Source organism: Tachypleus tridentatus, chromosome 8 (assembly GCF_004210375.1).
Source record: "Tachypleus tridentatus isolate NWPU-2018 chromosome 8, ASM421037v1, whole genome shotgun sequence".
NCBI classification, from domain to species: domain Eukaryota; kingdom Metazoa; phylum Arthropoda; class Merostomata; order Xiphosura; family Limulidae; genus Tachypleus; species Tachypleus tridentatus.
In genome coordinates, this window is record NC_134832.1 from 157,671,664 (window position 1) to 157,688,154 (window position 16,491).

The window sequence follows — 16,491 nt, forward strand, 5'->3', positions numbered from 1 at the left end:
TAATTCACTTGAAACCTGTTCGTTGACCAATAAACTAAATTGTTTTTGGTAATAGTGTACTTTTTGTGGTTAATTCATGGAATCAATATAAAAATTTTCTGACAAAAAATCATGTTTTAATTTCGTCATGTTAGACGTTGTTGTCCTAAGTAGAACATGATTTTTGAAATTTGGTGAAATATTACACATATAAAGTGCACGATTCTTTTAGTTATTTTGTATGGCGAGAGTATCCTGAAACCTATTATATAATTTAAAAATAAGGGTGTTTTTTTTACGAAAGTCGCCTTTTACGCCAATATATACACTAGCGCTGCATTTTTATTATTATTTGTTCCTTTGACTAAGAATGAGACTTATGTCATTCTAATTCACTGTAAATCTATTTATTTTCTTATTAAACAGCAACCTTGAAAATGTATATTCGATGAGAAATAAATGTTAAGATTTGTTTACGACTACAAACCTCACAGTAGGTGTCTGTGATGTTTTGGCAATAAATTTCAACAATAAACGAAGAGCACACAATCAAATCGTTTAAAGAAATATGCTAAAAGAATTAAACGTACATACAAATTTTTTGCAATATGAATCAACACAATTGTATTCACTTGCACTTTAAAACTGTCTAAATTATTACTCTTGCAATACATGTAAATGAAGCATTCGAATATCAACACACTGGAACCACTGAAATTTCTTACTTAAAAAACAACAACAATAATCTTAAAAGCTTAGGTGACACATCCAAACTTACAACTTAAAAATAGTCAACAACTGCCCGTTCTTTCTAGGTTTTGTTTTTAATGTAAATATTTGTAACATGGATTGACCCACGAGATATTTGATATAGCGTAAGTGGTGTGGATAAAATTTAAAACATTCAAGTTTTAGAATAGTTTCAGCAATACAGAAAGTAAGGTAGGCTATAAAAACTAAATATTGATAACTTGATGCATCAACAAGTTACACGGAGATTTTTGAGTGAAGTTCTAAATATGAGTTGGTTAGCGAATTTGTTCAGTGCTGTAAATATAAAGTTTACGTTCCTCATGAAATAGTAAGATGTAGCCATACAATTTGTATAGATCCAGAAATTATTACGATAATCGTATATAAAAATAACTTAAAGTAAACTGAATTCTTTGTAGTAGAATAAATATAAGTGTATTATTTGAATTGTGAAACACGAGAAGCCTTTACAAAATATAACTAGTCACGAAATGTTAACTAAAAATCGTTACCAAAACAAACAAATTGAATGAGATAACTACAACTATAACTTTGAATTTTATATGAATTTATGTCTTGTTTCAATTAATAATTATAAAATATTTTTGTTTCCCACTTACAACAGGTTTAATCGAGTAACCAGTTATTTTGATCCTGTTTATGGAAACTGCTACTCTTTCAACACAGCATGGTCTGGTGCTGAAATACGGAAAGCATTTGTCAAACATATCGAATCTCTGCATCATTCTCCGACTCTTAAAAGCAACAGTAAGTATCCGTACATATTACTGATAGAAAATATTGTTTATTTTCAAGAACAGTATTGTTATATTTCAGATCCAGATATACAGATTAAAACGTATCTATAGATACAATTTGTTGATAAAAAATAACATTCACATTCAACCACGATATTGATCGCTTTTATCTTTTGATACGGAGATAAATAGAATGAGAGAAGGTTATAAAACTATTTGTCAAATTCATTGTGCATAACGGCCATTAGAACAGAAAACGTAAACAAAGCTTATTATTTGAAAACAGAATAATTGTAAAAATGGTATCATTCATTATCACTGAATCATAAGGATTAACAAAAATATTATGGACTCACAACTCTAAAATACAAGACATAATTCCACACGGAGGAGAAAGCGGATAGTCCAGCGTGGCATTCTCAAAAATAAGGAACATGAAGCACGTCAAAAATTTAAATAGAGAGACATATAGAATGACGTAGTTCTGGACTTTAAAGACTGAATATCCATTATAATTACATCTACCAAATATCTAAAAAAAAATAAAACTAACATAAGCACCTAAATATGAACTTATTTTGTTACATATGATAGCAACACCAAAACGCAATTTATTGGAAATAAATTCAAAGTAAAATCACTTTAAGGTTACATAAAGGTTTGATGATTAAACATTAGTTCAAGTAAGTAAAGCAGATTGTTAATTTGACAACCAGTTCAACGAGCTATAAAATTTTATTTTTTTAACAATGTATACAAGGAAGTATAATAGCTTGTTTATTTGAAAATCAGTTAAAGGATTACAGTAGCAAGTTGATTTAAAAACAGTTGCACACGAGTACGACAGAGAACTAATTTCACAATCAGTTCAAGGAAATATAATAGTTTGTCGAGTCAACAATCATTTTATTGGAGTACAAAAACTTGTTCATTTAAACAAAAACTAATTCAAGAGAGTTTAATAGCTTCTTGATTTAACAACCAGTTCAATGAAGTACAATAACTTGTTTATTTAACAGTCAGTTCAAAGAAATATAATAAGTTGTTTATATAACAATCAGTTCTCTGAAGTATAATAGCTTTTTAATTTAACAATCATTTGAATGGAGCATAATAACTTTTTATTTAAAAATAACTTAATTATAATAAAACAATTTGTTCATTTAACAATCAATTCAAACGAATAGAGTCGCTTGTTAATTCACACTGTACAGTTATGCCAGAAGAAATCACACAGCCAATATTTCCAGATTAAACTCAGATAAAACACGTTTCCAATAATAACATCCGTGTTCATTTGTGAAACCAGGAGATCGTTATGTTGCTTGTAGTATCGTGGTGCAAGTTCTGTTACGGTTTAGGGGTAGTAGGGTGAGGAAGTCTGCTCGACAGTTTGCACTGTCCAAGAGTTTATTGATATTAATTGATGACTGTACAGAGATGACAATCTGTACCCTGATGTAATACCAAGTGTCATTGCGGACAACTTCACATTAATTTAGGATAACGTCATATCTTACCATTCCAAGTTATTCATAAATTACTTAGGGACTGAAGTGAAGTGTCCACTAATTTACCGGACTTCTATCCAGTTCAACCCCCTCGGTGTGGATTCCTGTACGTGGTGAGGGGACCTCTCAGGGAAGGTTCTGTTCTATCTGGTTACCTTCTCTGGGATCTAAACATCCACCCACGTGTTTGCCGTGCGTGGCGACCCGTGAAGGGGAGGAGAAGATCCTGGTGGTTGAGGGGTCCAACCCTAACACACCACTTTGGCCTCAAATTCCTGTAGACGGGCGGCCTTTGGGTGGCCCCCCTTGGGTCAATCGGCTGGTCCACTTGGGCTAGAGTCAACCAAGTACCAATGTTGGAAGTTCTCAACGGGTGTTGTGGACATTGTGCCTGATGCTGGTGTTTGGGTATAGTGCTCACGAAACCCTGGCGTTGCTGCATTGTCCTTGCGTGACTTTGTAGTGCGTCCCCTTGTAGAGCTCCATGGTGGGTGGGGTCAGTGGGTACCGAAATTTTTTCCTTTTCCTATGGATCCTCAAAAAAATTTAAATAAAATTGTAAAAAAACAGTCAATGGGTAAGTGACCACGTCTTGAATACTCAGAACAGCAATCTTCAACATCAGTAACACATGTACCTCATTTTCTTATATTACATTCTCTTTCGGAAAAACCTTTAGGGCAAATGTCCCCTTTTTTTATTCAAAAGGGACTAGAGGGACTTGCTGGCTCTCCAAAATCAGTAAAGAAACTTCGATCTGGTGACATATTAGTTGAAACATCCACATCCCAACACAGTGAACTCCTGTTGAAATCAAAGGCAATTGGGGATATACCTATTGAGGTTACACCCCATGCTGCCTTGAATTCTTCACGAGGAGTTATTGTTGAAAGGGATTTGAAGAACGTTCCCGAGTCAGAGATTCTCGCTGGTCTCTCCACTCAAGGAGTTTCTGCAGTGAGGCGCATCTCCACTCGCAAAGATGGAATTACACTGCCAACAAATACCCTCGTTTTAACATTTACTTCACCACGTGCACCTGCCACCATCAAGGCAGGTTATCTCATTGCAGGGTTCGGCCATACATACCAAACCCTCTTCGATGTTTCCAATGTCAGAGATTCGGCCACTCAAAGACATCTTGTCGTGGTTCCCTGACATGTGCTCGTTGTGGAGGCAAGGACCACGATGCCTATGACTGTGACATGAACCCACATTGCGTAAACTGCAATGGTTCTCACCCCTCATACTTTCATTCTTGCCCAAAATGGTTGGAGGAAAAAGAGGTGCAGCGTTTGAAAACAACACATAACATTAGTTATCTTGAGGCTCGGAAATTGCTGTCCACAACTCCATCTCGGACATATGCTGCTGCACTTCATTCCACAACTACAGTGGGAGTGCAGACAGATCTCTCTGTGCCTCCAAAAGAATCGTTTTCAAAACAAATGAAAAGCCTTTTGACCTCCGTGGTTAAAAGGTTGATGAATCAATTACCACACCTATCTCTGTCCCTCCCATACCTTCCAACACACCTCAAGATCCACGTCCTTCAGTTTCAAATACAGGCATTTCTTCTGATACATCTTTTTCTCCCACCACAAGAGACAACACAATTATTCGTTCGCGTCCTCAGTCACTAGATTCCCCTTCCAATAACAAAAACCTGCCCACCCGACACAGAGCAGGATCCATGGAGGTTGATAGACCTCCTCCAACTAAAGACATTAAAGAAAAAAGACGTGGTCGTAAACCGAAGGGTTCTCCAGCCACTTCACCTACCCGTTCTTAAAAATGGCCACCTTGATACAATGGAACTGTCGAGGTTTACGTTCTAATCTGGATGATATCAAAACGCTGATTGCTTCCTACCATCCTGTTTGTCTTTCTTTACAAGAAACATTTCTCAAAACTGCTGATACTGTCTCCATTCGGCAGTTTTCTCTGTACAGAAATGACAGGTTGTGTGATGGTCGAGTACATGGAGGGGTGGCACTGTTGGTTGATCAACACGTGCCCACCCTGTCTTTGTCACTCAACACACCCTTGGAGGCTGTAGCCATCCGTATTTCCTTGGGTCATACCATCACTGTTTGTTCTCTGTACCTGTCCCCTGGAAAGACATATGATCAATCAGATCTGGATGCTCTCGTTGAACAATTGCCATCTCCATTTCTAATCCTAGGGGATTTTAATAGACATCATCCCCTCTGGGGGAAGTGCTATTATTGATGGGAGGGGCCGATCTGAAGAGCGGATGCTCTCTGATCACAATCTTTCTCTTTTCAATACTGGTTCTTCCACTTACTTTCATGCACCTAGTCAGTCCTTTACCGCTATTGATCTCTCAGTTTGCTCCCCTTCATTATTTTCCCATTTTTCATGGAGGGTTGACAGTAATCCACTAGGCAGTGATCATTTTCCAATCCTTATAAGAGAGACTGGCCGTGGTCGATGCCACCCTACCCGCGTGCCCCGGTGGAAGCTGGATCAGGCAGACTGGTCCACTTTCACTGCTCTCGCAGAACTTGATCCTGCCATCGTAAATCAGCCATCAATAGACGACTGTGTAGCAGCGGTAACTGACTGTATTACACATGCAGCTGCTCAGTGTATTCCTAAAACCTCGACACGTTTTCCACGATATCCTCGTCCGTGGTGGAATCCTGCTTGCCACTTAGCACGGAAGGCTCAAAAGCGGGCCTGGGATACTTTTCGTAGATATCCCACACTTTCAAACCGGGTTGCTTTCCAACGGGCCCGTGCACATGCTAGGTGGGTAAGACGTCACAGCCAGAAGGAATCTTGGATTAAGTTCACAACCAGTATATCTTCTACCACCAGTTCCAAGATCATATGGGACAGGATTCGAAAGGTTAATGGACACTACAATTCTATCCCCCCTCTCGATCTTACTCTCTGATGGTCAGGAGGTGACTGATGTTCGGAACATCGCTAACACTCTAGGTGAAAGCTTTTGCCGGGTATCTAGCACTTCTGCTTGTTCCTCCACCTTCCTGGCTATCAAGACTCGGGCGGAGCGATCACCTCTTTCCTTTCGAACTAACTGTTTCTTTGACTATAATCGTCCTTTTACCCTGGTGGAACTAAAAAATGGCCCTTCATCGGTCTGCCAGTACGTCTGTTGGACCTGATGATATTCATTATGACATGCTGCACCATTTATCTCCTGCTTCTCTTAATGTCCTTCTGATTGTTTTCAACCGGATCTGGCAGAAGAATGTTTTCCTGATGCTTGGCGCCAGGCTATTATTTTACCTTTCTCTAAGCCAGGGAAAGATCCCAAGATTCCTTCAAACTACCGTCCAATTGCTTTGACGAGCTGTCTCTGTAAGACATTAGAAAGGATGGTTAATGCTCGTCTTGTTTGGTTCCTTGAATCAAACAACCTCCTCTCGCCCACACAGTGTGGGTTCCGTCGACAGCACTCCTCCACAGACCACCTAATTCGTCTTGAAACATCTATCAGAGAAGCCTTTCTCAACCGCCAACATCTTGTATCAATATTCTTTGACATAGAGAAGGCTTACGACACAACATGGAGGTATGGCGTTTTGCGAGACCTCCATACATATGGGTTACGTGGCCATCTACCCATGTTTATTAAAATTTTTTAATGGACAGGAGATTCCAGGTTCGTGTGGGTTCGACACTTTCCCGTTCTTTTGTACAGGAACTTGGAGTCCCTCAAGGATGTGTATTGAGTGTTACACTCTTCAGTATAAAGATAAATGCCATCACTGAACAACTCCCTCTCACTGTTGCGAATGGGCTGTATGTCGATGACTTTCACATCTCATGTCAGTCGTCAAACATGAGATATATTGAGCGGCAACTACAAACCGCCCTCAATTGTGTACGGAAGTGAACTATGGCGAACGGCTTTAATTTCTCTCTCTCCAAAACTGTGTGCATGCACTTTTGCCGTCGACGGGGTATTCACCCTGATCCTGAACTTCATATCGGTGGAGTTTTGCTGCCAGTTGTCCCGGAGACCAAGTTCTTGGGGCTTATCTTTGATCGTAAACTGACCTTTATACCACACTTAAAGCAGCTTCGGGTCAAATGCACAAGAGCACTGAACATCCTCCGTGTTCTCTCTTCTACCAGTTGGGGCAGATCGCTGTTCAATGTTAAAGGTATATCGTGCTCTTATTAGATCGAAACTCGATTATGGATCAATGGTCTATGGCTCTGCCAGACCCTCAGCCTTAAAGATGCTGGACCCCGTTCATCACCAAGGACTTCGACTCTGCACTGGGGCTTTCCGTACCTCTCCAGTTCAAAGTATATATATTGAATCTCATGAACCTTCTCTACACCTTCGCCGTTTGCAACTATCTTTACAATATACTTCGAAACTTCATTCCTTACCAAAGCATCCCACCTGGAAATGTGTTTTCCTTCCTCGGTGGGCAGTACTTTTTCAGAACAGACGATCTGTCATTGCTCCGTTTGGCCTTCGCATCCGGAAGCAATTGGATGAATTGGGTCTGTCTTTGGATAACATTGCATGTTCCACAGGTCGGCCCATCCCACCATGGCTTATTACAGCCCCCAAATGTGACCTTTCTTTCAGTCACCTAAAAAGGCAGATACTCCAGATTGGAAGTACCGTCTTTTATTCAATGAATATCTTTCAAACAATCATTCAGTTCCTATTTATACAGATGGTTCCAAATCAGGTAATTCAGTGGGCTCTGCTATGGTTTGCTATGGATCAGTAGTTGCACGCAGAATCCCTTCTACAGCTTCTGTGTTCACTGCTGAACTGTATGCCATATCTCTTGCCCTGGATCATATTGCAGCTGAGCAGTACTCCAACTGCACTATTTATACTGATTCGCTTAGTTCTATACTTGCCTTGGAATCGCTACACGTTGGCTCACATCCTATTCTCGCTGATATTCGTAACCGACTGGCCCGTTTCTCATTAGCAGCTACTTCAATCCAGTTTTTCTGGATACCAGGCCATGTTGGTATTCGCGGGAACGAGCTTGCAGACATGGCAGCTAAATATGTCTGCTTCAGCACCATCACTCCTATGCCTATTCCGTACATGGACTATGGTGTTATCTTCAAGGGTCGGCTCCGTGCCAGCTGGCAGTCCACTTGGAGTGAGCAACGTGACAACAAACTTTTCAAATCAAACCCAAAATTGGACTTTGGCCATCTAGCTTCCGTAAAGTTCGGAAGGAGGAAGTTGTTCTCACTAGGCTACGCATTGGTCACAGTTTTTAACTCATCATTTTCTTTTATCTGGAACTGATGCACCAATGTGTAATTTGTGTAACACTCAAATCACTATCAGCCACATTTTACTTTCTTTCCATCGTTACAATTCTCAACGACGGCAATATTTTAAACATATTTTTCCCAGGGTCAATCTGTAACATTGGACAGAGTTATTGGTGATGGTGACTCTGTCCACCTTGATAATGTTTTTAATTTTTAATGGCCATTAACCTTTTAATCTCATTTAAGTGTTGCATGTTTATTCATTACACCTTTTTAATTGTGGTTCCTTTTTTACAGTTTTAATCTCTCATTCAATTTGACATTGGACAATAGCCAGAACATTAAATAACTCAACACCAGAACTGGAAAGGCCAACTTCAGGTGACTAACGCTCCTGTTTGAACTATCCGTTTGAACTACTCGTTAGTCATCCTGGCGAGTTGTTATTATACTTTTACTGCATGTCATTTCACACTTTTACTAATTAACTTTTTAGTACTGGCCATATTGACTCATAACCCGGAACCAGGACTGGAAAGACCAACTTCAGGTGACTGACGGTGGTTTTTATACTTACTTGTTAGTCTTCCTGGCGGGTTACGATCATTACCATTCTGCTACAGGTAGTTCTTTACAACTTTGTTGACTGGATGTCAACATTGGTTTTTACGCCATTTTCTGTCTTAATTGCCGTTTTGCTTTTATCTTCAATTACTTCTACAAATTTTACTCTATTTACTTGACTTTATCCTTTTACTGGACATTTGGCTACTCATTATTACGATTTTGCGGAGTGTCTTTTAAAACTTTTACTTTCTTTTACATTTTGATAATAGCTGCTATGACACATAACCCAGAACCAGGACTGGAAAGGCCAACTTCAGGTGATTAACGGTGGTTCTTGAACTTACCTGTTAATCTTCCTGGCGGGTTATGATCATTACCTTTTTGCTAGAGTAAATACCTTACAACTTCTTATACTCTACCTTTTATCTTAACATTGTAGACTAGGTGTCAACATTGGTTTTATACTTTTTTGTTTTACCTTCAGTTCCATTTATGTCTGTTACTACATTTATTTATTTATTTTTTTTTTACATTTTTACCGAATGTCTGGCGCAGATAGCCTCGCTGCTTTGTGCCATAAAACACTAAATCAATCAATCAATCAATCAATCCAGTTCAACCCGCATGGGACCAATTGTAGAGACGGATTAGTTGTGTAAACCTTCTTGACAGAGTGAGGTAGCTGCGACAAGGTTTGACAGATGCATAGAATAACATGCTTCAATGCAACAATATAGTATTGTAAAAATATGACAGGACGTTGTCGAGGGTTAAAATAAGCTCAAGATAGTTGCAGCTATTACTGGAGGTTAAAATGTAAACTTTAGTTTTGTGTTTCTCGTGTTTTACACAGTAAACAGATTCGTTTTGACGATTGTTTCATATATTTAATAAATTTATTGGAAAACAAAAACGTAAAATTTTCCTCGAAAAATTTAATGATTTTTTCGTTTTTTTAAATTAAACGTTGTTGTTATCTTCATGGGGTTACAGAAGTGATGAGTACATGTTAGGTTCGTTGTCAATAATGTTGGAAAACGGTTATGAGTATTATCTTTTGACTTATGTTTCACATAACAAAAATTCAGAGAATATGGTTGAATGTTTATATCTGTTTTGATTAAATATTCTTAATTTTGCATGAGGCTAATGCGTGACTAAGAAAATTTAAAATAAATAATTTACAAGAATCAAAAGACAGAATCTAATTTTATTTTTACAGGTTTGAATTTATTAATCTACCTACCAATAAAAGATTTTTCCGAGTCTCCGACAGCGTTAATTACTTTCCACCCACCAGATGTGGCTCCGAATGTTCACAACTACGCCAATAGGTGGATTCTCAAACCAGGACGCTTGCAACAGTATTTTTTTACTCAGGTGAAAATAAAATCGGACTAACCTAACGTGCAAAAATCATTTTAAAATTTGCTTTTTGTATCTACTTGTTTTTACTAAATAAAATATGTAAAGTTTTCCTCAAACAAGTTTTTCTTACTCGATGTAAAAGTATTTACTTCACTATATTTGATAAATTATTACATAGCACAGAAAATATTTGAAACTAATTATTCCAGTACAAGTTACAGCTTTAAAAGTTATAAAAATATATCTATTTGTTTGTAGTAAAGCGCAAAAGTACACCTGTTTCGAAACTCGGTCTCTACCGTGTAAAATCCGAAGACGTTTAATTGTGCCAGCGAGGAACGAAAAGAGAAAACAAAAACAAATATATCGTTTCTATCACTGACGCGAAACGACATACCTATTTATAAAATTCGTTTTTCTTTACTGTAAAACAGTAGTGTGTAATAAAATAATACTTGTAATCAGCAAATAAACTCAAAGAAAAACTATTAGTTCAAACTTTGTTTACAATATTCTTGTGATTAAACAGAAAACATCACTGATGCTAGAACCACCGTACCAAACCAACTGTACAGACTATGATAAGATTGGTACAACACCAGCAAGACCAGGACTTTTGGAAGAAAATGTGAGAATGTTTTTGTTTTTATAATAGATTTGTAAAAAATTTTCTCGTAATTCTTACTACTAGCTTTCGGTGAAGGAAGTTTTATAATTATGTTTGTGTTACCGTTGGCTTTTAAGGAATAACATTGTTAATGTTGAACATGTTGCTTTACAATAAGTTTCTTTATATTTTGTGAGAAACGTGACGAGAATCATCTACTTATATTTAATCTCTTCCACACTACAGTATTAGTTAAAAAACAATAACAATATAAGACTAAATTTGACCGTTATAAAATATGTACGTGCGTTGACATTGTTTCAGTTGTAACTGATTGTTGTACTATAAATGTTTCCTGTAATAAGAGATGACCAATGAGTACTATTTTAATCTTCTCTGTAATCCTTTATTAACATGAGAAAGGGACTGTTTTATGGCGACGTCAAGATATTCTTAAAAAACTGTATTTTTAGAAGCATGTTGTGTGGTAACATGAACTTTCTTTGTTTCTAATTACTTAAATCTTCAAACTTTATTTGATAACATAAAACACATTCAATAACATTTAATAATTCTGATGACATTGATGAAGATAACCCGAAGAAATTAAGTCGGCAAAAATGTCCTTAATAACTTTTCAAACTGTAAGTCATATTTCTTTCGCTCGAGACCATAATTTTGATTAGTGAAACTTGTTTGTAAATTTAATGTTAAATCATTTATTAAATTAATAATAACACATATTATAATTTCTTTAATACTCCAATGGTTACTTGTAATTAGAATGTTGACATTGTTTATCTTTGTAATGGAAGTTAGGTTTGAGTATAACAAGAGATATATTAGTCCACCTGGGCTACGTCATCTTCTAAACTAAATTAAAACTATAAAGTAAATAAATCAAGGAAAATGTTGAAGCCAGCATTCATGTACTTATCAAGATTTATCTTAAACGATCTTAAATTTACTGTCTCTACAACATCTTAAGGGAACCCACCATCTTAGAATAACAAAACTGTCTTGATTGAAGATGACTTCTACGCTGCCAAAATTTACATTTGTGTCCTATAATTCACACCTTTAGATATGAAACAAAGATGATGCATCAACAAATCAATTTTCATTACAATCTTAAACACTTCAATCAGATTCACTCTAGTTCTTCCTTTTTTCAGATAAACAATTTGGGAGATTTCTGCCTCTCTTCATTTTGCAACCACTCTATCCAATATACCATTTTAGAAATCCTCCTTTGAGTACTTTCTGTTCAATGTCCTTTCTGAAGTAACTGAGCACAATACTTCAAATGTCGTCTGTACAATCGCATTATAACCTCTTCAGGCTTGTATTCAATACTTCTCCAAATACAACCTAAAATCCTGTTTACCCCACCACTAATAACAGCACACCTCTTATAGGGCTATCGAGTATGATCAACTATTATATCAAGATCCATTTCTTTTATAACTATTCCCGTCCAAATTATACTTATACTTGAAATTATGAAAACCCATATACATTATCTTACATTTATTATAATTAAAAACCATTGTGCCATTTATTTCCTCAAGTCATTAAATGATATAAATGTTAAATCAGCTACATCCTCTTCACAGCTAGAAATACTCAAGATCTTAATATTGTCTGCAAATTTAAGTTATTTATTGAACATTCTTTCATCTATGTTATTTATATAAATCAAAAAGTACAATAGTCCTAAGGTTGAGCCCTAAAGTACCTCACATGGGACACTAATCTAGTTTAAGTGAACCCCATTTATAAGAAGCCTCTACTTTCTTTCACCCAGCCACTCTTTTCTCCAAGTTCCTAACTTATCTCCCGTACTTAGAAAGATATTTTTTACAAGCCTCTTATGTGGCTACCTTATCATATGCTTTCTGTAAATCCAGATTAACTAAATCTATAGCTTTATAGTCATCTATATAGGCAGTAGCTCTTGCAAGATGTGCCAAAAGAATTATGAAGGAATAGTTTCCCTGAGAGAAACAATATTGAGCACCTAATAAAATGTTACACTTTCTGATGTGCCTTTCAAATTATCCTTTATTACTTTCGTAAACGTTTTCCACAACTGAAGTAAGTATCGTGGGTTAATAATTACTGGGACATATTTATCACCTTCTTTGAAAAGAACAGTGAGATTATCCAACTTCCAAACCTCTTGTGCCTGCTCTCTATTTAAGGACTGAAAAAAATTAGTTGTATGTGGCTCACAAATCCGATCTTTAACCTTCTTCAAAACAGCTTGGGAAATACTATCTGGCCCAGGAAATTTATCGTTTTTAAAACTTCCTTATTATGGTAATCTTGTTTGATCTTTTCCTATCAACTAATCAAGATAAAAACTAAAGAAAAAGCAGATATTATTTATGCAGCCATCTTATAACCATAAATTTCAAGTCTTCTTTTAGATATCCTAATTATCTTTTAGATATCCTTATTATCTATTAATATCCTAATTATCTTTTAGATATCCTAATTATCTTTCAAATGATTCAAATTATATTTATTTCCCCTCATTTTATCCCTTCGTGTTTGTTACTTACAGCCACTTGTTTTTTCAGTAAGGAGCATCTTTACCTTCAATATTTAAAAACACAAAACTTTGAACATTTCCGTAATTTATCAGTCTTAAAATTCACAACAGACAATTCTTGTCTGAAGTTTTCTTTTTAACTTTCTGACAAAAATATTGTTATTCTAGATCTCTATACCCAGCAAAACATCAAACCTAAGATAGAAGTAACTTGATCAGATGTTCTTCAGTTTCCATCCTCTTCTCGTCTAATCCTATATTGAAAATTAATAACAAATTGAAACTACTGTTATTTATAGTAGGTTTCTTGACAATTGATAAATAAATTCATCTTGAGCAGTTGCCAAAAACCTTTCTCGCTCGTTGTTTGACTCTAGCAATTCCCAATCAATATGTCTGAAATTAAAATCATGCAAAATTATAACTTCATTTCCAGCCCAAATATTAATTTCATCAGTTTCATCCGGTGATATGTTACGAATTCCCACAAAAAACACATTTCTCTTTATTCTATTTCCTAAATAGACACCAAAATGTATTCACTCTATTTGCTATTATCTTTCTTACTCTCAACCTAAACAGCATGTAGCTCACAGTTTACATATAGAGCCACATATCCATTTATTCACTGTTCATATTAAATAATCTATAACAATACATTTAAAAAAATGTTTGTCTTCAGAATCATCTGTAGTCCAACGTGTTCCAGTGATTAATATCATATTAAACTCATCCATTCTAACCAGTGATCTAAAGTAATCTAGTTTATTCCCTAAACTTACAAGAGTAAAATTATGTCTGTACTTATAACTCTTAAAATTAATCTCAACGTTTTCGATTTCTTATTATTTTTGGATTTATTTTATCTTGACCCTTTGACCCTCATCAGTGTCTAGTCCCAGTTTAAAACTTCTTTCACAGCTTAGTAAATAGCTTTAGAAAACAATCCATCCTCTACCATATTTAAGTGTAAGCCATCCATTGTAGAAAAGCTCCTTTCATCCACTGAACTGATGCCACAAGTACAAATAGCCTATCTGATCATCCTAGCGTACTTACAAAACTTGGAATTTAATCCCAGTGACCCACTTGTAACTTCATACCAACAATTATTTTTCATCAGTATCCTTGACAAAATTAAGTTATATCTCTTTTCTTTAAATATCTGTATCAACTCTTTGAAGTTATTAATTAGTTACTATGAACTATTTTTCCCTACTTCATTAGGCTCTCTATGTACAACAAAAAATTGTTTGTTATAGCTCCTTCTGTTATATCCACATACCTTGTCAACGAATCACTATAACTGTGTGTAACCTTCTTATACCTTGTCAACGAATCACTATAACTGTGTATAACCTTCTTATACCTTGTCAACGAATCACTATAACTGTGTGTTACCTTCTTATACCTTGTCAACGAATCACTATAACTGTGTGTAACCTTCTTATACCTTGTCAACGAATCACTATAACTGAGTGTTACCTTCTTATACCTTGTCAACGAATCACTATAACTGTGTGTAACCTTCTTATACCTTGTCAATGAATCACTATAACTGTGTGTAACCTTCTTATATAACTTCCTTATCATCCATATCCTTTTCTGACTCTGTTTTCCTTCCCTCTAATCGCTCCTCATCTGCAAAATCATACCTTTCAATTTGTATCAATTTTCTAAATTTCAAACAGAGTCAAAACACAGTTCCACCGTCACTTCATATCACTTTTGGTTGTTATTGATATTGAAAATTGGTTTAACACATTTTACTTAACGCTCAGTAAATTTTAATCTTACACTGAAAATCAAAGTTATGACTAACTTTGTAAAATAGTAATTGTCTATGTGCTAATTTTGTTTTTTGGTTCTTTTTTACAGTTGTGTGAAATGGAATGTCTCGAGAACGTAACGTTGGACGCATGTGGTACTGTATGTTCATTAGTGTCTCCGTTTACTATGGAGTCTAACGCCAAGACAGAAAAAAATACACTAGCTCGTAAGATAAAATATTTCTTTATTTATTGTTAACAACAACACTACAACGAACTATTTATGTTATGTTTACCAAGGGTTTCTAAAATTAATTTTTAGTGTTACAAGCTCAGAAACTTGTCCTAAACTACCATTAACGGTCAGGTTTTTTCAATTTTATAACCACAATGGAAAGATGAATTATTGATTACAATGGTACAATACAATTACTGAAATTCTGTAGCAGAATAAAGTTTTCTGCAGATCACAACTAAGAGTCAAGTCTTTCAGCTTTAAGGCGTCACCAAAAAATTTACACGCAAATTAATATAAAAATTCATTAACCTTTGTTAATGTACACGAATCTTTTCTTTAGACGTATTTTCCTTATCCCTTGTTTCTGGTTAAATCTTTCTCTTCAATCCATGGAATGTCTTCTAATTCCCACAATTATTTCCTTGGATTACTATTTCATTTTACTGATACATTATTTTATTATATTGTAAATTATATTTATTATTTTCCTGCGTATATATTTCCAAATCCAGTTTTAGTTGTTTTAATTACTTATTACATATTCTTAGTAATTTCAATAATGTTTGCATAATAATTTCATGAATTTTTATCAGTATTCTTGTCTTCATGTTCCACAATGAAATAACGTTTTACAATCTTTGTACTATGTAACATTAGTTAGGGTATCGTTTTGTGTCCAAAGAATGGCGCCTCAGTGGGGTCGCTAAATTATTGGATATCAAAGGATGCCAACGCAGAGTTACATAACTATTATGTAGTACGTAGCCGTCTCACGTTACATAATATGCAAATTATCCCGACACTTCAAGGTTACATAAAATGAAATATTAGGGACATCGTAGGACGATGACATTCACAAAGTAACACCAGATGACGCTTTTATATGACGATTGGGGAATTAAATTTATAGGAAGGAAGTCTGAAAACTAATATTTTAGTGAAATTGTACAACATCTGTTTCACAATTTTATCTTGAAAATGAAATAACATTAAATACAACTTATAAAGGCTGACAGTCCTATGGCGCTGTGTGCATGTTTCACATTATGTTTTTTGTTTTCATTTAAATATTTATTTATAATACATATATCTTACAAAAACAAACAATACTACAAAGCGAATATT

The 16,491-nt window shown here is 35.5% G+C and overlaps 1 protein-coding gene across 1 annotated transcript in view; it reads left to right on the forward strand.

The window, feature by feature from the left end:
- Positions 1-16,491, forward strand: part of LOC143223801 (degenerin-like protein unc-105) — a 41,275-nt gene that overhangs the window by 11,312 nt on the left and 13,472 nt on the right. The window contains exons 5-8 of the mRNA XM_076452246.1: positions 1,358-1,500; positions 10,050-10,207; positions 10,725-10,823; positions 15,238-15,355. Coding sequence (XP_076308361.1) covers positions 1,358-1,500; positions 10,050-10,207; positions 10,725-10,823; positions 15,238-15,355 — 518 coding nt within the window. The remainder of the gene's footprint in view (positions 1-1,357; positions 1,501-10,049; positions 10,208-10,724; positions 10,824-15,237; positions 15,356-16,491) is intronic.